Source organism: Pseudophryne corroboree, chromosome 1 (genome assembly GCF_028390025.1).
Source record: "Pseudophryne corroboree isolate aPseCor3 chromosome 1, aPseCor3.hap2, whole genome shotgun sequence".
Lineage (NCBI taxonomy): Eukaryota > Metazoa > Chordata > Amphibia > Anura > Myobatrachidae > Pseudophryne > Pseudophryne corroboree.
Window position 1 is genome coordinate 395,062,002 of NC_086444.1, and position 25,133 is coordinate 395,087,134.

The following is a 25,133-nucleotide window of genomic DNA, read 5'->3' on the forward strand; positions in this document are numbered from 1 at the left end:
GCGAAAGAAGCAGAAGCACAGGTGGTGAAGGGAGCAGAGCCACAGGTGGAAGTGTAGCTGGAAAGAAGGCAGAGGCACAGGTACAGAGGAAGGTAGAGATACAGGTAGAGAGGGGGCAGAGACACGGGTGGAAAGGGGGCAGAGATACTGGTGGGGAGGGAGGTAGTTGTAGAGGGAGGTGGAAGCGCAGATGGAGAGAGAGCAGAGACACAGATAGAGAGAAGGCAGAGACACAGGTGGAGGAGAAAGCAGAGATACAAGTGAAGTGGGCAGAGACACAGGTGGTGAAGTGGAAAGGATACAGGTATGAAGAGGGTTGAGAAACAGGTGGGGGGGGGGGGGGGGGAGTCAGAGATACAAATAGAGAAGAAAGCAGAGGCACAGGTGTGAAGGGGGCAATCACACAAGTGGGGAACGAGGCAGAGGCACAAGTACGGAGTCACAGGTGGTAAGAGGGATGGAAACACAGGTAGTGAAGGTGGCAGAGACACAGGTAGTGAGGGGGTAGAGACACAGGTTGGAGAGGGTTTGCTCAGGATGAAGGGGGCAGACATAGGTGGAGAGGGGGTAGAGATACAGGTTGGAGAGGGAGCGGAAGCACACGTGGTGAAGAAGGCAGACACAGGTGGGGAAGGGTTAGAGATACAGCTTGGAAGGGTCCACAATATGTGAAGGGGGCAGAGACAGGTGGAGTGGCGTATAGATACAGGTGGAGCATCTGGAAGTAGCACACATGGTTAAGAGGGCAGAGATTCAGGCGGGGAGGGGCAGAGATAGAAGTGAAGAGGGTGCAAAGGCATATAAAAAACTATAAAAGAAACAGTGGCACGGGTGTAAAGGGGCAGAAACATAGGTGGGGGGGGTAAAAGACAGGTGATAAAAGATTAAGTGGGACGTGCGGTATACTAAGGAGGCAGTGGCATGAATGATATGGTTATACCTAGGCAGCTGCATCTGATGTCCCAGGCCATTTAGGGGAAACCTGATGACACAGCCTCCCCACCACCTGGCCCAGTGAAGAGAGCATTGGGCGGGGAAAAGAGCAGCAGAGTACAAGGGTAGGATCAGAAATGGGGTAGGAAGAGCTGCAAACCCTGTGGTAACTGCTGCATTGCCTGGCACCGCTGTCCTAAATGGTCAACAACCTACCACGGAGTATTCACTGGCCAATCAAGCTTCTTAAAGTATAACGTCCGCGGGCGGGGCTTCTGACGATTCCGGGGAGTGGTTCTTTGGACAGGTTGAGGAGGCGAACTGACGAAGCTTCTGACGGTTCGAGAGCCAGAGATTCTGACAGGTCCGGGAGTTACTGTTTTGGGGGTGGTGCTGTTGATGTAGGAGAGGCTTCTGCCAATCGTCTGGGGGCAGGCCGGCAGGCATATTCAGGTGACGTTATCAGGTGGCAGGGAGGGGAGTGAGCTGGGCTAGTGGTGCTGACAGGAAAAAAATCCTGTCAACACCGACTACGCTGCAGGGGTGCGTGTGGGCCTATTTTCAATGGGGGGCCTGGATCTGCAGCTCCATCCGCCCTATTGTTAATCCGGCCCTGATAACAAGTAATGCAATCAGAAAGTTTCTTTTATGAATCAACAGCAGATATATAATCCAAACCTAAATAACATAGGGCCTAATTCAGACCGGAACGCTGCAGCTGCAGCGTTCGCAGTCTGATGGACGGTAAAATGTGCGCACGTACAGAAACCGCACTGCGCATGTGCACACAGTGAGATGCAATGGCAATTCAATTGTGCAATCACCTCTGTGCCTGATTGACAGGCGGAGGGGGTCGTGGGGCGGGAAGGGGCGTGTCGGCAACATTGCAGCAGCGTTGGGGGAGGGGGGGGTGCAGTCAGGACAATACAGGCATGTCTGCTTGCGAGGTGGGCCCCGGCGGCTGCATGACATCACACGCAGCCGCTGTGACCCTAAACATGGCAGGTAGCCGCCTGTCTTCTCTGCTGTGTGATGCTTTTGCCCGTGTGCGGGGGGTGGGGCACTTGCCCTGTGCTGGGTGTCCCCCCACGTCAGATTTTGATCGTAGACGTGCATTTTTTCGCACATCTACGATCAGCTCTGAATTAGGCTCATAATTGTGTTTTCAGTTGATGGTTTGCTTTATCTAAATAGTGTGGTATTGACAAAATATGCCAGTCAGTGAGAAGGCTGTCTCTATGATACACCCACTCAGGACCAGCTGCTGGCACTACAAATATTTATGCCTGAGCATGCAGCACACCTCCCCTGTTCCTGGCACAATGCTTTTTCCTTTCTACAGTGCACAAGGAGGACATGTAGCAAAATAGCAAGATGCAGTGAGGCATGGAAATTGGGGTGAAATATGCACATGTTACGCCAGGAACAGATAAAGAATTCTGTTTAAACACTGTAAATAGTTTTACCAAGAAGCTAATATTACAGAATTTTCATTACTAAGGTTACAAAACAAAAAGCATAGCCAGGATTGTACTTCAGTCAGAATCTTAGTTCTCCTATACAATATGTATCAGCATGTGTTACTTATATTAGTCCTGGCCTGGTATGTTTCACAATTGTGCAGTGTTACAGAATACAGACATAAAAGAGCATACATATTAAGGCATAGTATTGAAGAGGAAATATGTAATCAGATCCCGAGTTCCAAATAATGTTACAGACAGAAGCCATTTCATCTTGTTATCTGTTCCTCCCAGGAGCCTCCAGGCCTATAAAAGGTCTTTAAAAACAGCACTGATGTTTCCTTCCCTCCCTGAGTAACCTACTTTGTGTAGTGCATCCGTTCATTCAGTGCTTGTCCTGTGGCCTGGTCCCTTCATGTCCAATTCTTGTGGTGGGATGTACTGGTATGCAGACAATATACTGGCTGTCGGAATCCCAACATTCAGGAGACCAACACTGGAATTCCGAGAGCCGATGAAATACCGACAGTCGAAATCCTGACAACCACCGGGTATTCCCACTCGGTTAGTGGGTCACTCCACCAACCGAGTGGGAATAGAACCTGTGCTTGATGCGTGGCGAGCACAGCGAGACGGGATACCGCTGTCAGTATAGTGACAGCCAGCATCCCGTCTGCCGGGATATTATATGTATCCTTATGTATCATACATACTGTGCAACATATCCTGCCTTCTGTCACATTCATACCAGTGGTTAATAACACCGGTATGCTTGAATACTTTGCAAAATTCTGACTTCCAGGTTTATGATCCGGTAGTCCTATTGTGTATGCAAGGCCGTCAGCCTGCACATGTGCAGAAGTCAAGGGTGTGGAAAGAAGCCCATAGGCTTCTGAAGGCAATGCTTTCCGGAGCATACTGGTACGTCACAGCCTCATAGAATTCTATGGTGATTGCAGTGCCAGTGGTCCACAGCCAATATCAGAAAAACTACATGGGATCCAAATATATTGCAGTAAACCTTTGAGAATAGACATTTTTTGGAAAGTTCTTGCTGTGGTTACATGGCTCTTTCAGGTCTATTTATCAAGTAGTGATGACACCTCTCTCAGTAGTTGTCTGTGAAAAAAAAGGGGTTACCATTGCGTCGGAAAATGTATTAACTTGTTTACTACCAATAAATCAATGATTTCTCCTGTGCTTCCGGGTGATTCCATGAAAACAGGGACAAAGTACTAAAAAATGTAAAATTAAAAATAATTTGTTATTTCAGATTATTCTGAAGCACAAGATGTTAAAGTAAGTGGCAGCACTAATTTTTTTTTAACAAAAACACTTTTTTTCACTAGATTAGCTGCTTCCACATATCCATGTTTCTCAGGCTAGTTGGATAGGATTCTTTCACTTTCATTTAGAAGTAAAACATTTTTAATTTTAACATGTTAGCAGTAAAGCAAAAGCTATGTTGTATTAATTTATATTTTATGTTTAGGAATAATTGAAAACTACATCCCAATACCTTTTTGATTTTGCCTAATATTAGGTTTCTTAAGCCTACTGTTAGCATGTAACCTGAGTTACCAAAACATGGAATTGTTTTTTTTTTTTAATAAGGGTAAATAATAATACTGCTAGTTTATACTTGTTTTTGTATACATTTGTCATGCATATTACTCAACTCTATAAAAAAGAAAATATTTAATTCACATTTAAGTCATGAAAAATGCACTTCAATTCTGTAACTTGAGTTACCTTTTGTAACCTGAGTTACAAGACAAGCTATTCATTTTATTACCAGTTTTTTAATGCAATATATTTGGAATTTTTTTAGTGTAACATACATATGAATTAACTGGATTAGTATAAACTTTAAAAAAAAGAATTAAGCTATCTTTATCTGTTTTGTATAAGAATTAAACCCCTTTTCCACTACTGAGCACGAGTCGCAGCCGGGAGCTTGACATGGTTACTACACGGCTGCGGCCCGTGCTCAGCCCCCTTTCCCACTGCGCTCACCAACCCGGCATATTGCCAGGTTGGGGACGCTGGTAGTGACGCGGCAGGGGCGGCGCTGGGAGATCACATGATCTCCCAGCACCGCCCTTCCATACATTTTAAACGGGAGCCGTGTCGCATCGACGCGGCTTCCGTTTACACTACAACCCTACCCGGATCATTCCCATGTCCTACCCAGGTATTTACCCGGGTAGGATTCACGGGTCACTTGATCTGGGTTTTTGCGGGGGGACCCTTTTCCACTAGCAAAAAACACAGGTAAATGCGCACCCCTGTGCATTTACCCGTGTTTTTTGAGCTAGTGGAAAAGGGGTATTACTGTAAGATGGCACTAACACCAGCGGAATACATGAGGAGAAGGAGACAGAAATTGAAGGATGAAGGAAAATATGATGAGTACAAAGCAGCTCATAAGCTTGCCAGAAAAAAAAGCAGTCAGAAAAGAAAAGATGCATTAAAAACGCTTCCAGCAAGGAAAAGATAAGCTATTTTGAATAAAATTAGGGGGGAAAAAAACAAAAACAGAATCAAGGTGGCAAAACACAGGCAGCGAAAAACTGAAAACAGAGCAATTTCTTCTGAAAGAAATGCGGAAATGCATTTGAAGACATTTGATAACGCACCTTCTTTTCCTGGAATTTCTAAAGTCCATTGCTTGCGTTTAGAAGAGTTTGAACCCAAAGGCTACATGTTAACAAAACATGCTAAGTCTGTGAACAAGAGGTCCAGGAATAACTTTCACAAGGAAGTGTACGGGTCTTCTCCATCAGAAGATGAAGCCCAAGTTCATGAACCAGATAGGCCCAGGGTTGAAGAAATCAAACCTGGAACGTATGTTCTTGTTAAGTTTGATGGAGAGCGCAAAACATCATATTGATATGTTGCTGTCTGCCAGAGTGAATTGGAAGATGATGGTGAGGTTAAGATCATGGGGTAAATTTACTAAGATGGGAGTTCTATTTAAGATGGGATGTTGCCCATAGCAACCAACCAGATTTTACTTCTCATTTATCTAGCACCTTCTAGAAGATAATACCTGGAATCTGATTGGTTGCTATGGGCAACATCCCATCTTAAATAGAACTCCCATCTTAGTAAATTTACCCCCGTGTGTCTGAATCTGGTTGGCAAAGGTGGCATGCGTTTTAAAGTGGATGATTCTGACGTATCATGTGTCATATCCTGTATCTTTTACCAACTCCAAGGCTAGTAATGCAAGGAAAGAGAATGGTGTACGATTTTGATACTGAAATTGATGTGTTTCAAAAGACCTAGGACCCAGAGAATGCACTTCCATCAACATTTTTTCCTCATGTAACCTGAGTTACCATACCCTGTAACCTGAGTTACCATACCCTGTAACCTGAGTTATTAATTATTTATAAAAAAATTCTTGGTTTCTTATCATAAACATGTGTAATATGTTATATCATCATCTATGATTTAGTGGCTTTTCATAAATAAATTGTAGCAACTTCACACCTCAATAAGAGCAGAAATATTACATTATATGATCTTAAAAAAAAAAGCGGTCTTTTTAGTGTAACCGGAGTTACCACACAAAAACAATTTGTATTAATTTATGTGCAATTATTTTTCATTGTTTGAACATTTGGAAATAAAGATGAATGTATTATTAGTAGGCTAATCATTATTTAGTACTCCTAAGCATATTTTATGTGGTAAAAATATTGGTTTAAATGTCAACTTAGAGTGTCACTTGTAACCTGAGATACCATGGAATCACCCTTCCTATAAATTTGCAGTCTAGTATCAGGACTACAATGTACTGTTTATGAACAGTACAAACAGCATAACATACCGGAATGGAACAGACCCCTTTGCCTTTTACTACCGTCAGATTTAGAATCAGACTACTGTCCTTTTCCTCTATTTGCTATCTAAGCGCTTGGCCTTGTCTGTAATGTGTACATATATGTTATTGATTCCCAATGCTCCCCGGTAGCATTTGTACTGTTTGCATTGGTTAAGCCTCCGAATATGTTTCCTTGATTCTGACCATTTGTACGGTCTTTGCCTTCCACTATGCTTCAGTGTCCAAGGGAGAAATGTAATAGGGTCCGAGTTTGCCGAGCTCTGGGATTTTCGGCCGAAACTGCACGTATTTTTAAAAGCACCAATAATTTACAAGGCAAAACCAGGTTGGTTTTGCCTTGTAAATGATTCCCAGCTTCAATAGTATAAGTATGTGCAATATCGTCCAAAATCCCGGACTTCGGCAAACTCGGACCTTATTACACTTCCGCCCCCCCCCTTATGGGGCCTACACATAGGCAGAATCGCACTATGTGGCCAATTTGCACTATGCGATTTCCCTTGAACTCCCTGGAGCCCAAAACCACAATTATTGGCTATTCACACCGTGCAATTTTGGCTATGTATGATTTTGACTATGGCCAATTTTGGCTATACTTTACACTAGATTACATACAATTGACCTGCCTGCACAGTCTATTTTTCATAGCGATACCAACCCCATGGGAGCGCGCATCAGCAAGGTGTATACACACAGTGCGATATGCACTATGTTTTGTACCAATATGGACTATATAGTCAATATCGGTAGTTATTTCGCACCATGTGTATGGGGTTTACATTACCTACTTATTTCCTGTTCGTTCCCAAAGTTCATGCCCTATTATTCTAACCCCCAACTTACACCATTCAGTCATATTCTGTTGACCAGACAAATGGCATTCCACAAGGCCACATTTGGAATGTTATAAGGGAGATATTTTTGGGGCTCCTCTAGAACCGTTGATTTCTCAATCTCATCAGCAGCCTAAAGCAGCCAGCAAGGAGTTGCTGCATTAGGGAAGCGGTTAAAATAACCCCAGTCAGAATCCCGGCGGCCACAATACAGACGCCGGAATCCCGACAGGGGGTGAAATGCCGCTGCCGGAATACCGACTACACAAGCTATTCTCCCTCTATGGGTGTCCATGACAACCATAGAGGGAGAATATAACCTGTGGCGAGCACAGTGAGCCACCGTGCCCACAGCGTGGCGAGAACCGCAAGCCCACAAGGGGCTTTCTAGCGCTCCACCCACTGCTGGCATTATGGCAGACGGGATCCCACTGTCGGGATCATGACAGCTGGCATCCGGCCATCGTTAAATAGTACGTATCCTCTACATTATGCATATGCGTGGCCCCTCTACAGAAAAAAATGCTGAAATGTAGCCCAAAGCTATTGAGCAAATCACTAAATCAAATCAGAAAAATATATAGTTGTTTTAATATAATTTTAGAATCCCATTAGAAGTTTGTAAGTAAAGCATTAAAACCCTTCTAATATTCTCCTAGGAAAGTCCATCTAAACATACTTTATGCTTGAAAGTATCAGTCTGACATTATTGAATTGTTACAGTTTTCAGGTATGCACAAACTACAGGTCCGGGGTTTGTAGACAGGCTCACTTGAATATGTCTGAGGGGGTGCGGTATGCGTGACCGGTGGTCACCATACTGACGGCAGGATCCCAGCAGTGGAATGCCGGCAGGGGGGATGCGGGGGCCCGGGTTCTATTCCCACTCTATGGGAGTGGGAATAGTCCCTGTTGGTCGGCATGCCGACCGTTGGGATTGTGAGGGGGAGGGATGTAGGGGGGAGTAATCCCGTCTGAAGAATAATACAAGAATTACAATTTAGTAACCAGATGTCTGGATACACTTAACCGCTTGACTCATATTAAAGCACGGTTTCACAGAGGTCACAGTCTGAGAGTCAGTACTGTAACATTGTTTTACTGTTTATAGATAAAGTATTCAACTGTAATTATAGCCAAATATTGTGGCCTTGTGTTCTACCTTACATGTGAGGACATAAAAAGTTAAATAAACATGAAACGTTTACTCCCTGCAGCATAAATACTTAAGGAAATAATTATCATCCCTTGCTGTCCGTTCCCCTACATGAAATGCTTATTCATCAGGCCTTCCATGCTAATGAGGGGAAAGTGGAACTTACATCTTTTCCTCATTGCATCAGTACAGATCTGGTCTCTCTTCACTTAACCTAAATGACCATAGATTTGAACATTAATAATCATTATGCCATCATATATAGACTCTGTACTGTTAAATAGTGGCGTGAGTTTACTTGAAAATCCAAGAAGGCAAATTAAAAGCAGGGTCACTGTGATTAATAAAACAAAACACTTTCTCCCAGTTATAGGACATGCCTTCATTTATCTCACTGCAGAGCTTCTTCATCATCATATTAGTTTTATGGACTCTTTCGTTGTGAATCTGTATTGCAGTGTGACAAGAAAGCGGTTAACTGATGTAGTTCTCCACCCCGAGGGAAATACAATATAGATAGCTATTGCTGTGCTGATCGTTCTAATAATAAGGCCCATAATTGTGAAAAGGAGATTTATGGTAGACTTACCATGGTTAAATCTCTTTCTGCGAGGTACACTGGATTCCACAAGGAATACATCAGGGGGTGTAGAGTTGGATCTTGATCCGAGGCACCAAAAGGCTAAAGCTTTGACTGTTTCCAGGAAGCACATCACTACCCCCTCTATAACCCCCGCCTCCGAGCACTGGAGCTCAGTTTCGTTAACCAGTCCAATTCAGTAGCAGGTAAAAGAGACGGCAGATGTTAGTCACATAGAACCACATTCTCACAACAAGAGAAGGGACCAGCGGCTAATGCCATACAAACCCAAAGAAGCTAAGTGCGTCAGGGTGGGTGCCCTGTAGAATCCAGTGTACCTAGCAGAAAGAGATTTAACCATCGTAGGTCTACCATAAATCTCCTTTTCTGCAGCGGGGTACACTGGGATTCCACAGGGACTACATCAGGGATGTCCTAAAGCAGTTCCTCATGGGAGGGGACGCACCGTAGAGGGCACAAGAACCCGGCGTCCAAAGGAAGCATTCTGGGAGGTGGAAGTATCAAAGGCATAGAACCTAATGAACGTGTTCACGGAGGACTACATAGCCACCTTGCACAATTGTTCGGCGGACACGCCACGGTGGGCCGCCCAAGAAGGTCCAACAGACCGAGTAGAATGGGCTTTGATAGCAGCAGGAGCTGGGAGTCCAGCCTGTGCATAAGCTTGTGCAATCACCATTCCATCTGGCCATGGTTTGCATATTCGCAGGGCAGCCACGTTTGTGAAAACCAAAAAGTACAAAAAGGGTATCTGACCTCCCTATAGAGGCAGTACTCTCCACGTAGACATGGAGAGCCCGTACCACATACAAAGACCGCTCTTTGGAAGACAAACCAGAAGAGATAAAAGCAGGAACCACAATCTCTTGGTTAAGATGGAAAGAAGATACCATTTTGGGTAGCTAACCGGGGCGAGTTCGAAGAACTGCCTCATCCCCTATGCTGGTCCCCACCACTGGGTACTGTGGAGCCTATGTAAAACGGATTTTAGTAAATCCGACCTGTGCTCCCTGCCCTGGTGGATATAGTGGGGTCCCTGTGCAGTACAGTGGCCACGCCAGCTGCGCGGTCCATCTCCTGGGACTGCGATTTACCGGCGGGTCCCACCTGGGGGACCCTCTTACCTCCTCCCCGATGTGCAGCCACGTGATCCAGGAGAGCGTCTGCGGTGGTGTGCCTGAAGACCGATGCGCCTCCACTGCAAGTACCCGGGAATCCGACCACGGGAGTATGCAGCGCTGTTGGGGAGGTGATGGAGCCGCAGCACGGAATGGCAGAATGACAAACAGTGCTGCGGCCCTTGAAGTCTTTTTAAAAAGCTCTTTACAAACCAACTTACAAACTGAGCTCCAGTGCCCGGAGGTGGGGTTATAGAGGAGGCGGTGCAGTGCATCCTGGGAACAGTCAAAGCTTTAACCTGTTGGTGCCTCGGATTAAGATCCAACTCTACACCCCCTGATGTGTTCCCTGTGGAATCCCAGTGTACCCCCCTGCAGAAATAAACAATCTTGATGTATAAACTTTGACTGACAAAAATGGTTGTTCAGACAGATTGGTTATATCAAATGGATTTAACCAATTTGTCTGACAATTTTTGTCTGTTTTTCAGTGTTTGGGAGAAAATGGTAATTTGCTCTCATCCGTTAGATTTTCTTTCCAACCAGCCAGATCGGACAATAAATCGTTAGGTGTATGGGCAGCTTAAATACATTTAGGCCAACGTATTCCTTTCAAGATCCAGCACTGAGGGGGTCATTTCACTTAGGTGCAACTAAGCCACCCCCTTGAGTAAGTGTAGCTATATCCGTCACTTGTGGTTCTACCCAACTCGTGGATCTTTTTTTGCTTCGTCTGAAAAATATGACACACCACTTCTCTTGGAGAAGTCGCACGTGAGGATACATCTATACCTTAATTGAATTTATGCAGGGGCTTTAGTAGGTCACACTTCATTGACACATTGGGAACTAGCAGGTACAGATGTGTCCTGATTCGCTGTGGCATCAGTCCCATGTGACACAGCCATGCTCAAAATGTGTATCTTATTCGCAGAAATAAAACAACAGGAAGTGACAAAACTAATCTGCTAGACTGCACTGAACAATTTGATGTGAGACATTAATACCCCTTACAGATTGCCTGAGGCGAATCGCACACGGGAGTCTGTCACGGGAGCTCCCAGCGTGCGACCCGCCTCAGGCTCCCCACCGCTGCTGACTGCAACCCGGCATATTGCCGGATTGGTGACGTCAGCGATGACAGGGCGGGGGCAGCGCTTGGAGATCACATGATCTCCAAGCGCCGCCCGTATACAGAGAGTGAACGGGAAATGGGTCGCACCACACAGTGAGCTGGGTTGAAGACGTGTTCAACCTTGATCACGACCAGGGTTGAAATACCGGGTCACTCGACCCGGTATTTCAACCCTTGCACCTTTCAGACCGTATACGAACACGGGTTATGCGCTTTCATGTGCCAATAACCCATGTTCAGAGGTGGCGGTCTGAAAGGGGTATTATATATCTGTGTGCGACTCAGTATGAATCTGTATACGAAGTGCTATGGTGCAGTAGCCGTTGCTTCTTCTCATGCAAAGTTCCATTGTGCTTCATCTGCGACTTTAGATGTGCTTAAAACAAATTCCTGTTCGGTTATAGATACAGTCTAGTTTACTCAAAATGTCAGTTTCCTTTTATGTACCAGGGAGCAACATACTTAAGTTCTACAGGACCTAAAATGACCTAATCTGGGTGTCAGTGTCTAGCATGAACTATTTCAACTGTTGGATCCTAAAAAGACCTAATTCTGTTACTTAAAAACTATATACTGCACATTTACTGTGGAAATGTGTGGAAACAGAAGGCAGGCAGTTCCAGCATTACTTGTGTAATTTGATTTCTGATTTGGGAGTATTGAACCTACTGTCCACCATTCATATGTGTTGTCAGACTCGTACTGTACTGTCAAGAAGCAACTCTCCCAGGGCGGGATGTATTAAAATACATTGCCGCCCCTCGCCACCCACCGCAGCGATGCTAATTGCATGTGTACTAACATATGCGATTAAAACAGAGACCCCCCCCCCCCCCCACGATACCTGTGAGAAGGATTGCAGGGGGGTCTCTGTGGGGTCCGTCACTTCCCATTCCCGGGAGGCGACGTTTGCTGGTAGTCCCCGGGCTCCTCCTCCTCCTCCCCCCCTGCAGCCGGCAACAAATGCCTGTGCAGCGGGGGAGAAGGAGCTGGGGATCAAAGAGCGGCACCTGGATGCCGGCGGGGGGGGGGGGGGGGGGGGCTGCGGATGTGGCGCTGGTCGGGAGGTGCGAAAGAAGCCCATAGACTTCTATAGGGTATCGCCATCAAAAAATTGTGATACCCTTGGCGGCGAAAAACCGGCGACCGGGTCTTAGTACATATGACAGTGCTGTAAAAACCCTGAAAACAGGGCGTTCACCGCATTTTCCCTTTAGTACGTCCCGCCCCAATGACAGAAGCACTTCAATTCATGCAGGAAGTGTGGAACAAAGTGGCTCCTGGACGAGTTGGGGCATTCATAGCCAAGAAGTTGGAGGTTGTCCTGGCACGCAATGCCGATTTCAACAAGAAAAAAAAGTGGGTCTTGTCCTCTGTTGAAAGAGAGTGCAAGAAACACCTGCTTGGAATCTTGTGTAAATAATAGCCATGAAATTTGCACCCCTTACCTCATGTGATGTAGAGCGCAGTTTTATAGCATTCAAGCAAATTTTAATGGAAGACATAAGAGGTTTTACTCCTGAAACCCTGTCAAACTATACAGTACAGGACAACTAGTGGGGGGAGCCGGACAGAGTAGCGGCAGCGGTGCACCCGCTACCCAATCATAGAGGGATCGGCACAGGTTACACAGCAGCGCTGTAGTTCTGCATGGAAAAGGTGGCGGTGGGAGCGTGCTAACCATGAACAATAGCAGACAATGGGGGAACTGTGGCTGCAGGAAGCTGCACTACGCAGTCTCCCACATTAACAATGTAAATGGACACATCTGTAATGGTATATTGCACTTCATTGTTAAGTCTCATGAACAGAGTTTCAAATGAGTAGTTTTCATATATAATTAATCTATAATAAAGGTATAGTGTTTCAAACATAATGATATGTCACCAGGCAGAAGCAGGAAATAAACTGGAGGAAACACATGAGAGTGAAGAAGCATTTTTTTTTAACAGAATACAGTTTAAAATGGCAAATTGGAGTGATGAGGAGGTTAGGGAGCTGCTTAGGATGAGAGGGGATGAAGAAATTGCTAGACAAATCACTGGGACAGTGAAGGATGCAGAAATCTACAAACATGGTATATTTATTTTCATACAACGTATAAATTCCTTAATTTTAATTTTAAAAACCCATAAAATCCTAAAGCATAAGAATGAAAAAACCTAATTTTAGTTTTTTTAGATCCTAAAAATCCTGGGCCTATCAATAATAACTTGCTATTCTTCTTATCAAGTCATCAAGCAGTAATCACAAACGTAATATCAAGCTGTTGGTAGAGGTGTTACTGATTATTTGCCTTGTAGATGGTTTATAATAAGATTTTACTTACCGGTAAATCTATTTCTCGTAGTCCGCAGTGGATGCTGGGGACTCCGTAAGGACCATGGGGAATAGACGGGCTCCGCAGGAGACAGGGCACTTCAAGAAAGAATTTGGAAACTGGTGTGCTCTGGCTCCTCCCTCTATGTCCCTCCTCCAGACCTCAGTTAGAGAAACTGTGCCCGGAAGAGCTGACAGTACAAGGAAAGGATTTTGGAATCCAGGGCAAGACTCATACCAGCCACACCAATCACACCGTATAACTTGTGATAAACTTACCCAGTTAACAGTATGAACAACAATAGAACATCAGATCAACCCTGATGCAACTATAACATAACCCTTATGTAAGCAATAACTATATTTAAGCATTGCAGAAAAAGTCCGCACTTGGGACGGGCGCCCAGCATCCACTACGGACTACGAGAAATAGATTTACCGGTAAGTAAAATCTTATTTTCTCTAACGTCCTAGTGGATGCTGGGGACTCCGTAAGGACCATGGGGATTATACTAAAGCTCCCAAACGGGCGGGAGAGTGCGGATGACTCTGCAGCACCGAATGAGCAAACACAAGGTCCTCCTCAGCCAGGGTATCAAACTTGTAGAACTTTGCAAAAGTGTTTGAACCCGACCAAGTAGCTGCTCGGCAAAGCTGTAATGCCGAGACCCCTCGGGCAGCCGCCCAAGAAGAGCCCACCTTCCTTGTGGAATGGGCTTTTACTGATTTTGGCAGCGGCAATCCAGCCGCAGAATGAGCCTACTGGATCGTGTTACAGATCCAGCGAGCAATAGTTTGCTTTGAAGCAGGAGCACCCAGCTTGTTGGGTGCATACAGGATAAACAGTGACTCAGTTTTCCTGACTCTAGCCGTTCTGGCTACATAAACCTTCAAAGCCCTGACCACATCTAGTAACTCGGAATCCTCCAAGTCACAAGTAGCCAATGGCACCACAATAGGTTGGTTCATATGAAAAGATGACACCACTTTTGGCAGAAATTGCGGACGGGTCCGCAATTCCGCCCTGTCCATATGGAAAACCAGATAGGGGCTTTTATGTGACAAAGCCGCTAATTCTGACACACGCCTAGCTGAAGCCAAGGCTAATAGCATGACCACCTTCCACGTGAGAAATTTTAAGTGGCTCAAACCAGTGTGACTTCAGGAAACTCAACACCACGTTAAGATCCCAATGTGCCACTGGAGGCACAAAAGAGGGCTGAATATGCAGCACTCCCTTTACAAACGTCTGAACTTCAGGAAGAGAAGCCAGTTCTTTTTGAAAGAAAATGGATAGAGCCAAAATCTGGACCTTAATGGAACCCAATTTTAGGCCCAAAGTCACTCCCGACTGTCGGAAGTGAAGGAAACGGCCCAGCTGGAATTCCTCCGTAGGGGCATTCCTGGCCTCACACCAAGCAACATATTTTCGCCATATACGGTGATAATGTTTAGCCGTCACGTCCTTCCTAGCCTTTATCAGCGTAGGAATAACCTTATCCGGAATGCCTTTTTCTGCTAGATTCCGGCGTTCAACCGCCATGCCGTCAAACGCAGCCGCGGTGAGTCTTGGAACAGACAGGGCCCCTGTTGCAACAAGTCCTGTCTTAGAGGAAGAGGCCATGGGTCCTCTGTGAGCATTTCTTGCAGCTCTGGATACCAAGTCCTTCTTGGCCAATCCGGAACAATGAGTATTGTTCTCACTCCTCTTCTTCTTATGATTCTCAGCACCTTGGGTATGAGAGGAAGAGGAGGAAATACATAGACCGACTGGAACACCCACGGTGTCACTAGTGCAACTACAGCTATCGCCTGAGGGTCTCTTGACCTGGCGCAATACCTCTGTAGCTTTTTGTTGAGGCGGGATGCCATCATGTCTACTTGTGGCAGTTCCCACCGACTTGCAATCTGCGTGAAGACTTCTTGATGAAGTCCCCACTCTCCCGGGTGGAGGTCGTGCCTGCTGAGGAAGTCTGCTTCCCAGTTGTCCACTCCCGGAATGAACACTGCTGACAGTGCACTTACGTGATTCTCCGCCCAGCGAAGAATTCTGGTGGCTTCCGCCATCGCCACCCTGCTCCTTGTGCCGCCTTGGCGGTTTACATGAGCCACTGCGGTGATGTTGTCTGACTGAATCAGCACCGGTCGGTCGCGAAGCAGGGTCTCCGCTTGACGTAGGGAGTTGTATATTGCGCTTAGTTCCAGGATGTTGATGTGAAGGCAAGTCTCCTGACTTGACCACAGACCTTGGAAATTTCTTCCCTGTGTGACTGCTCCCCACCCTCGGAGGCTTGCGTCCGTGGTCACCAGGACCCAGTCCTGAATGCCGAATCTGCGGCCCTCGAGAAGGTGAGCACTCTGCAGCCACCACAGGAGAAACACCCTGGCCCTGGGGGATAGGGTGATCAGCCGATGCATTTGTAGATGTGATCCGGACCACTTGTCCAACAGATCCCATTGAAAGGTCCTCGCATGGAACCTGCCGAAGGGAATGGCCTCGTATGATGCCACCATCTTTCCCAGGACTCGCGTGCAGTGATGCACCGACACCTGTTTTGGTTTTAATAGGTCTCTGACCAGTGTCATGAGCTCCTGAGCCTTCTCCATCGGGAGATAAACCCTCTTCTGGCCTGTGTCCAGAATCATGCCTAGGAAGGGCAGACGAGTCGTAGGAATCAACTGCGACTTCGGAATATTTAGAATCCAGTCGTGCTGTTGTAACACTTCCCGAGAGCGTGCCACGCTGATCAGCAACTGCTCTCTGGACCTCGCCTTTATGAGGAGATCGTCCAAGTATGGGATAATTGTGACTCCTTGCCGTCGCAGGATCACCATCATTTCCGCCATTACCTTGGTAAATATTCTCGGTGCCGTGGAGAGACCAAACGGCAACGTCTGGAATTGGTAATGACAATCCTGTACCACAAATCTGAGGTACTCCTGATGAGGTGGATAAATGGGGACATGAAGGTATGCATCCTTTATGTCCAGAGACACCACAAAATCCCCCCCTTCCAGGCTTGCGATAACCGCTCTGAGCGATTCCATCTTGAACTTGAACCTTTTCAGGCATATGTTCAGGGATTTTAAATTCAATATGGGTCTGACCGAACCGTCCGGTTTCGGTACCACAAACATGGTCGAATAGTAACCCCTTCCCTGTTGAAGGAGGGGAACCTTTACCACCACCTGCTGAAGATACAATTTGTGAATTGCAGCTAACACTATTTCCCTCTCTAAGGGGGAAGCTGGCAGGGCCGATTTGAGGTAACGGTGAGGGGGCATCTCTTCGAATTCCAGCTTGTATCCCTGATATAGCCCAGGGATCCACCTGGGAGTGAACCCACTTGTGGCTGAAATTTCGGAGACGCGCCCCCACCGGGCCTAGATCCACCTGTGGAGCCCCAGCGTCATGCGGTGGATTTAGTGGAAGCCGGGGAGGACTTCTGTTCCTGGGAACTAGCTGTATTGTGCAGCTTCTTTCCTCTACCCCTGCCTCTGGCAAGAAAGGACGCACCTCGGACTTTCTTGCCTTTTTGTGATCGAAAGGACTGCATTTGGTAATACGGTGCTTTCTTAGGTTGTGAGGGAACATATGGCAAAAAATTTGACTTTCCAGCCGTAGCTGTGGAGACCAGGTCCGAGAGACCGTCCCCAAACATTTCCACACCCTTGTAAGGTAAAACCTCCATGTGCCTTTTTGAGTCGGCATCGCCTGTCCTTTGCCGAGTCCACAGGACCCTTCTGGCAGAAATCGACATTGCATTTATTCTAGAGCCCAGTAGGCTAATGTCTCTTTGAGCATCTCTCATATATAGGACAGCGTCTTTTATATGCCCCAGGGTCAGTAATATAGTATCCTTGTCCAAGGTATCAAGTTCCTCAGATAAGGTATCTGTCCATGCTGCTACAGCACTACACATCCAGGCCGACGCAATCGCCGGCCTTAGTAAGGTACCTGAATGTGTATAAATGGACTTCAGGATACCCTCCTGCTTTCTATCCGCAGCATCTTTTAGGGTGGCCGTATCCTGTGACGGCAGGGCTACCCTCTTGGATAAGCGTTTTAAAGCTTTGTCTACCCTAGGGGAGGATTCCCAGCGTAACCTGTCCGTTGGCGGGAAAGGATACGCCATAAGCATCCGTTTGGAAATCTGCAGTTTTCTATCTGGAGATTCCCAAGCCTTTTCACACAACTCATTTAACTCATGTGAAGGGGGAAAGGTCACCTCTTGCCTTTTTTCCCCATACATATAAACCCTCTTGTCAGGGACTGGGGTTTCCTCTGTGATGTGCAACACATCTTTCATTGCTATAATCATGTAACGGATGGCTTTAGCCATTTTAGGCTGTAACTTTGCATCATCGCCATCGACACTGGAGTCAGAATCCGTGTCGATATCTGTGTCAACAATTTGGGATAGTGGGCGCTTCTGAGACCCTGACGGCCTCTGCGACATAGGATCAGGCATGGGCTGAGACCCCGTTTGTCCCAAGGCTTCAGCTTTATCCAACCTTTTATGCAAGGAAGTAACATTATCATTTAAAACCTTCCACATATCCATCCAATCGGGTGTCGGCGGCGACCCCACATTCATTTGTTCCCGCTCTGTTTCCACATAGCCTTCCTCGTCAAACATGCCGACACAAGCGTACCGACACACCACACACACAGGGGATGCTCTATTTGAAGACAGTTCCCCCACAAGGCCTTTTGGAGAGACAGAGAGAGAGTATGCCAGCACACACCCCAGCGCTATATGTCCCAGGAATCACACAGTAACTTAGTGTTAACCCAGTAGCTGCTGTATATACTGTTTTTGCGCCAAATTTATGTGCCCCCCCTCTCTTTTTACCCTCTTCTACTGTGATTCTGCAGGGGAGAGCCTGGGGAGCTTCCTCTCAGCAGAGCTGTGGAGAGAAAATGGCGCTGGTGAGTGCTGAGGAAGAAGCCCCGCCCCCTCAGCGGCGGGCTTCTGTCCCGCGTTTCTGTGTAAAAATATGGCGGGGGCCCATGCATATATACAGTGCCCAACTGTATATATGCCCACTTTTGCCAAGAGGTCTCTAATTGCTGCCCAGGGCGCCCCCCCCCCCCCCCCTGCGCCCTGCACCCTACAGTGACCGGAGTATGTGGGTTTAGTGTGGGAGCAGCTGCAGTGCTGTGCGCTACCTCATATGAAGACTGGAGTCTTCTGCCGCCGATTTCAAAGTCTTCGTGCTTCTGTCACCGGCTTCTGCCTTCCGGCTCTGCGAGGGGGACGGCGGCGCGGCTCCGGGATCGGACGACCAAGGGTGCGATCCTGTGTACGATCCCTCTGGAGCTAATGGTGTCCAGTAGCCTAAGAAGCAGGACCTATCTTCAGTGAGTAGGGCTGCTTCTCTCCCCTCAGTCCCATGTAGCAGAGAGTCTGTTGCCAGCAGATCTCTCTGAAAATAAAAAAACCTAACAAAATACTTTCTTTTTAGCAAGCTCAGGAGAGCTCACTAAGCAGCACCCAGCTCGTCCGGGCACAGATTCAAACTGAGGTCTGGAGGAGGGACATAGAGGGAGGAGCCAGAGCACACCAGTATCCAAATTCTTTCTTGAAGTGCCCTGTCTCCTGCGGAGCCCGTCTATTCCCCATGGTCCTTACGGAGTCCCCAGCATCCACTAGGACGTTAGAGAAAATACATTCCTGTAATGATGTAGGCTAGTCAATAAGGTTTGGGGGCTCCATATTTACTAGTTGGGGAAAAAAACAATAGAAAATCTGTCACTGGGCCCCAGCGAATTCTAACAAAGCAGCTTATGCTTCACCTTGATGTAAAATGTTAAAATGACTTATAAAAGTCACATTTACAAGCCATCAATTTAGGTTTTATAACCATAGCACACATTAATGTTACATATTATCATTAGAACAATATTGTGGATCAGAATATTGAAGCTGGTCTCTATTGCTGCATTCAGATCGCAAATGCCGAATCCTACCCGGTAAGAGAAACGTGTCCTTACCAGGTGGGATACGGCATTTGCGCTCCTCTGCTGGCATTCCGACCCGGCAATATACCGGGTCGGTTGCCATAGCAGTGGGGGGCGCAGCAGCAGCAGCAGGGGCAGGGGGGGGAGCCGGCGCTGGGAGATGAGCTCATCTCCTGCGCCGCCTCTCCCTATACTGTGAATGAGAGCCGTGTCGCATCGGAACGGCTCCCATTCACACTGCACCTGACCCTGACCCGGTATTTAACCTGGTAATAACCCTTCTTTTTTACTGGGTTGAATTACCGGGTCAGGCGACCCGCTAATTCTGCAAAGGACCTTTCACATCGCACACTGACCCGTTTCGACACGGCAATATGCCGTGTTGATACCGGGTTTTTAGTGCGATGTGAAAGGGGTATTATGCTGCTTTCACATCGCAAACCCTGCTTTTGAAATGGTTCTTTAAACGGTTCTTAAATACGGGTCTGAGCAGTTAAACCCCCTTCACATCGCATGTTGTAACTGGTATATTACCGTTTCATTACCGTTTTGGTACCTTTCACACTGAACCCGTTTCTCCCATAGAAAACAGTGGTTGTCATTTTAAATGGACTTTTCTGGCCCACACATTATTAATAATTATTAATTAATTATTAATAATTTGGCTAGTCGTACGATGGAACCCAGCAGCTTCAAGCATCTTTACCATGTTTTTGTAGATTACTGCATCCTTCACTGTCCCAGTGATTTGTCTAGCAATTGCTTCATCCCCTCTCATCCTAAGCAGCTCCCTAACCTCCTCATCACTCCAATTTGCCATTTTAAACTGTATTCTGTATAAAAAAAATGCTTCTTCACTCTCATGTGTTTCCTCCAGTTTATTTCCTGCTTCTGCCTGGTGACATCATGCATGGAGACAGCCTATCACCTTCTGTGGTTTGTAAATACCGTTTCAGAGCCTTTCACATTGCACAATGAAACGGGTCTGAACCGTGTAGGACCCTGCTTTTTAACCGTTTTAAAATACCAGTAATCTGTAACCAGTAAATTCAAAGTGGCCCTTTCACACTGCAGCTAGAACCGTTTTGGAAAGCTTAAAAAACGGCAATTTACCGGGTTATAGCTGCGGTATAATTGTGCTGTCATTTCACCTTGAACATGGAGAAGAGCAAAGGGGTCGATTCAATTCGGCAACAGTTGAATAGCGCCGGGAGTTTGCTCCCGACGCTATTCAATTCAGCTCCAGTTAAGTCGGCGATGTTCCGTACTCGCCGACTTAACAGGTAGTTTTGTCGGGAGAACGGGTATTCTCCGACTTAACTACCCGCGGCGATGCTGATTCCCGACAGAATCAGCCTCGTGGCAGCACTTTTGTCGAGTTTCTTCTCTCATCCCCTGGGGATGAGAGAAGAATTCCCGACAACTGAGGGTCAGTCGTCGCTGTATTGAATAGCGCCGGGAGCAAACTCCCGGCGCTATTCAACTGTTGCCGAATTGAATCGACCCCAAAGAGTCCTAAGCAGAGGATAATGGACTGGGTGCGGGCAAGAGAGTCAGGCAAAGGAGGAGGAAGGAGTGAGAAGAGGAATGGGGAGGAGGCAGAGCAGGGGGCGGGACAAACTCTGCAGAGAACAACACTGCTGGACATTCAGCATTCAGGTGTGTCAATATCAGTGTAGGTAAGATATGTGCCATGCATCATCAAATTACTCCCCACACTTGGCATATCATCCATCAAGTAACCTGAAGAGGGCGTGTCATTAGCAGTGCAGGTGGGCTGTGGGTGACATCTACCATGCATAATCATATCATTTTCCACAGCTTCTTTATTACCCATCATGAAGCTTACTCACTGATGTAACATTACCTAACTGCAACTACAGATGGATTCGAACAGTAAAGGGCAAATTATTCAAAATGAAGACTTCAGTTCAAAATAATTCCATGTGGACAGAAGAGTCAATATTTTAAGCCCTCAGTTCAAAGACTTCTTACTAAGGCACTCCAATAATAAAAGGGTTAGACGCTTCCGCTCTACTGCAAATGTTCTGTAGAGTTGGTGATAAAGTTGTTTCATTTATTAATATGAGCCAATCAAAAAAGTGTCACTATAATTGTTAATTTGGCATAATAAATGTTAATAATGAATGCTCGTAAGGTCACTAATAGTTACGAGGAATCTATGACAGAAAACAACTATCCAAGATTTGCATTACCAAGAAAACAAAACTGATTACACTTTTGTACATGGAATTTTGGCACAGATGCCCAAATGTAGCCTGAGATTAGAAAGCTATATAATTATGGCAAAAAAAAAACAACAAGCGGCATGTGAAATACGCACAAGATTAATTCACCGAGTCTTAGCACATGGCAATGATGATTACTAAACTACATCCAAGAAAAGTTGTCACTGCATAGCTAAAAGACAGAGAAAACAAATATTCCCTTAGGGTATACTCCGTATAATATTCCTTGAAAACAGCTCATGAGTCAATTCTCAAGAAAGTAAAATTCAGATCTGCAAACCCAAAGCTATACGAGGACATTAGGGATACCAATGAAGAAAGAGTTTGGAAATGTTCAAGGACAATTTTAAAGGTCAACTGTAGATAGAAATTTGAAGATATATATTGTTATTATAATGTCTAATACTAAGAAAAATTTGCTCCACTATTCCAGAGACGTTCTGCCCAGAATGTCATGAAAAATAATTATACAAAAAATCAAAATGGTAATTGATGAGCGCAGATTTTACAGCTAAAATGCAGATACACAAAGAGAGACAATGTGAGTGGCTTACTGTTTCCATGACAACAACCAAGCCAATCAGAGTTTTCAAGCTTTTCCTGTGGCAGGATTTGCTACAGGTTTAAAAGCAGAACAGCGGTGTGGATATATATATATATCAGCAAAAAGGGATGGGAGATAAATCGACCAACGGTGTCTGAAATAAATTAATCTGACAGAATATATATTTTTTTTTAAAAATGTATTCACAAAAGAAATTGAAAAATAAATGATGCACATATCTCTTTAAAAGAATGGGACAAAAAAAACATACACAATCATAAAAAGATGGATAAAGTGCAAGATGCAATAAATGTAAGATGCAATCCTCTTACATTTATTGCATCTTGCACTTTATCCATCTTTTTATGATTGTGTAAGTTTTTTTGTCCCATTCTTTTAAAGAGATATGTACATCATTTATCTTTACATTTCTTTTGTGAATACAATTTGAAAAATTATTATATATATCCTGTCAGAATAATTAATTTCAGACACCGTTGGTCGCTTTATCCCCCATCCCTTTTTGCTGCTAAACTTTACAATTCAGGGAACTACCATCCCTGTTTATTTGGGGGCGCCCTATATTTTTGGGAGTGTCATTACGCATTTACATGTCTGTTGTTAGTGTCACAAGTGGCGCAGTATTCTCCCTCTATATATATATATATATATATATATAGCGAAGAAAAAGTGTAAAGCGGCACTTGGAGACTTGCTACAATTCAAATCAAAGTGTAGTTAAACATGTCACAGCAACATCCGAACATTTCGGGCCCGTCCCGCCCCTTTGTCAAGTTATACAACGGTATTAGGGGGAGATTTATCAAATGCCATAGAATGATCAAGTGGTGAGAGGTATTGTACCAACCAATCAGCTCCTAACTGTCATTTTCAAAACACAATGTGCTAGAAGCCAATTGGTTGGTACTTTAACTCTCTCCAATCTTTGCTAAATCTCCCCTAAAATATGAAAACACAGGAATAAAAAAAAAAAAATGACATTTATTTTCTCAAAGGTTATTAAATAATTACTTGGAGGAAACTCACTTTAGTGAAGCCAGTCACCTTTAATAACATGTTCTACCATTCACATATCTAATGTCAGTTCTTGATAAAATCAGTTTCTCTGAAGAAGCACCTCAAGGCACGGCACAGTTACTCAGAGTTAATGTATAAATTGTATTTGTATAGCCATTTATGAAAGTAGCCTTCTGTTATTCTTCATGGAACATATAGTACTGACAAAAGAGTCGTACAGTATTTAGCACCCATGGGGCCCCAAATACATCTGATCACTAATAGACAAGGACTATTCAGCCGGACAGCCTGGCCAAAACCTCTGCAAACGGCTTCCGGCTAAAAGGACTGCTGCAGTTATCTCTACCTGTTTAGCATACATATTACACTTAATCACCCACACACTGAAATTACCATTCCATGGTAAAATTACATGTCTGATAAAACCTTCAAGAGACTGGAAAGCCATGGGCACACTTACACTGTAAACAGCATAAATATAATTTATTCATTCTTTCACGGTGTACTGTGCTCGCATGACTGTGACATAATCTGCAGTGTGTATATACATAGCATATTCAGATTTGCTTTTGATCATATTATTTCTTGAGATTATTTCACTTAAATCACATATGTTGCAGTTTAGACAGAACCTATGCAGCACAGATTTTAGCTATGCTCAAACCCCATAAAAAAGGAAACAATGGAAAATTATAAAATGTCTCTATATAGGAATAAGAAGTCACCTTACCCTTATATTAATGTCAGCAAAAGGCCCACCATGCAATTCATAAAAGAGCCAATAGGATGAGGGTATTTCTACATGTAACATCCACATAAGCAGTAAATTAGGATTTTATGGGGACAGCATTCGAATATCATGCATTTCTAGAAGGCTTGCAATTACTATACCTTCTATCAGTTTGCTTTGGGATGATGGGTTGCTCTTCTTACTCTTGTCATGTCTCACCCTGTCATTCCTTTTTCAACATACTCATTTAAATACGTACGTATATTGCAGTAAAAATCCCCTAACCAACCTGCTGCATTATCCCCGGCTCGTACAGAGCCTTTAAATCCTGCCTATGCTTCAGCTCGCATAGAATTGTGGGAGTTGTAGTTTTACCTGTCTATCATTCTGCAGCTGCTTCCGATTCCTACACAATGATTTCGTTTTAAATACTTAAGATTTTTTTTCATAGTTGGCATAAGCAGAAATATTTAAATAAACACAGGGGTTTTAGAAGAGACCAGACTGATAATATTAGCAAAAGACGTCTAGATTCGAACTACAATACCCATGATTCCTGCAGAAAGGACTAAGAATGTGCTGTGAGTGTGAGCTGGCAGTGAACTGTTCGTCCAGACCTCCATATATAGCGCCACCTGCAGATACATTTGGCAAGTTTTCTTATGACATAACCCTTAACCTGAATTATGTCTGAGTATCTGCAGAATGATATGGCTTTGTTAAGTTAGGAAATAAGTTTATGGAATACTCAGACTCTCCCAGTTTCCCAATAGAGAATTTTTTTTTATTTTTGAGAAAAGGAAAACTGCAATACAAATGCCACGTAGTGACGTAAAAGTCATAATTAAAACACAAGATATTGGGGGTAATTCCAAGTTGATCGCAGCAGGATTTTTGATAGCAATTGGGCAAAACCATGTGCACTGCAGGGGAGGCAGATATAACATGTGAAGAGAGAGTAAGATTTGGGTGGGTTATTTTGTTTCTGTGCAGGGTAAATACTGGCTGCTTTATTTTTACACTGCAAATTATATTGCAGATTGAACACACCCCACCCAAATCTAACTCTCTCTGCACATGTTATATCTGCCTCCCCTGCAGTGCACATGGTTTTGCCCAATTGCTAAGAAAAATCCTGCTGCGATCAACTTGGAATTACCCCCATTGTGAAGGAAAATTGAGTTAGGTGCCGCTAC

At 45.0% G+C, this 25,133-nt stretch overlaps 1 protein-coding gene across 2 annotated transcripts in view; it reads right to left on the reverse strand.

Moving 5' to 3' along the window:
* Positions 1-24,454, reverse strand: part of ASPHD2 (aspartate beta-hydroxylase domain containing 2) — a 182,670-nt gene extending 158,216 nt beyond the window's left edge. Inside the window, exon 1 of one of the 2 annotated variants that reach the window (XM_063913205.1) lies at positions 24,313-24,454. In XM_063913205.1, the coding sequence (XP_063769275.1) occupies positions 24,313-24,395 (83 nt within the window). In that variant the 5' untranslated portion in view covers positions 24,396-24,454. The remainder of the gene's footprint in view (positions 1-24,312) is intronic. The other variant, XM_063913204.1, reaches the window with a different exon arrangement.
* Positions 24,455-25,133: the final 679 nt, after the last annotated feature.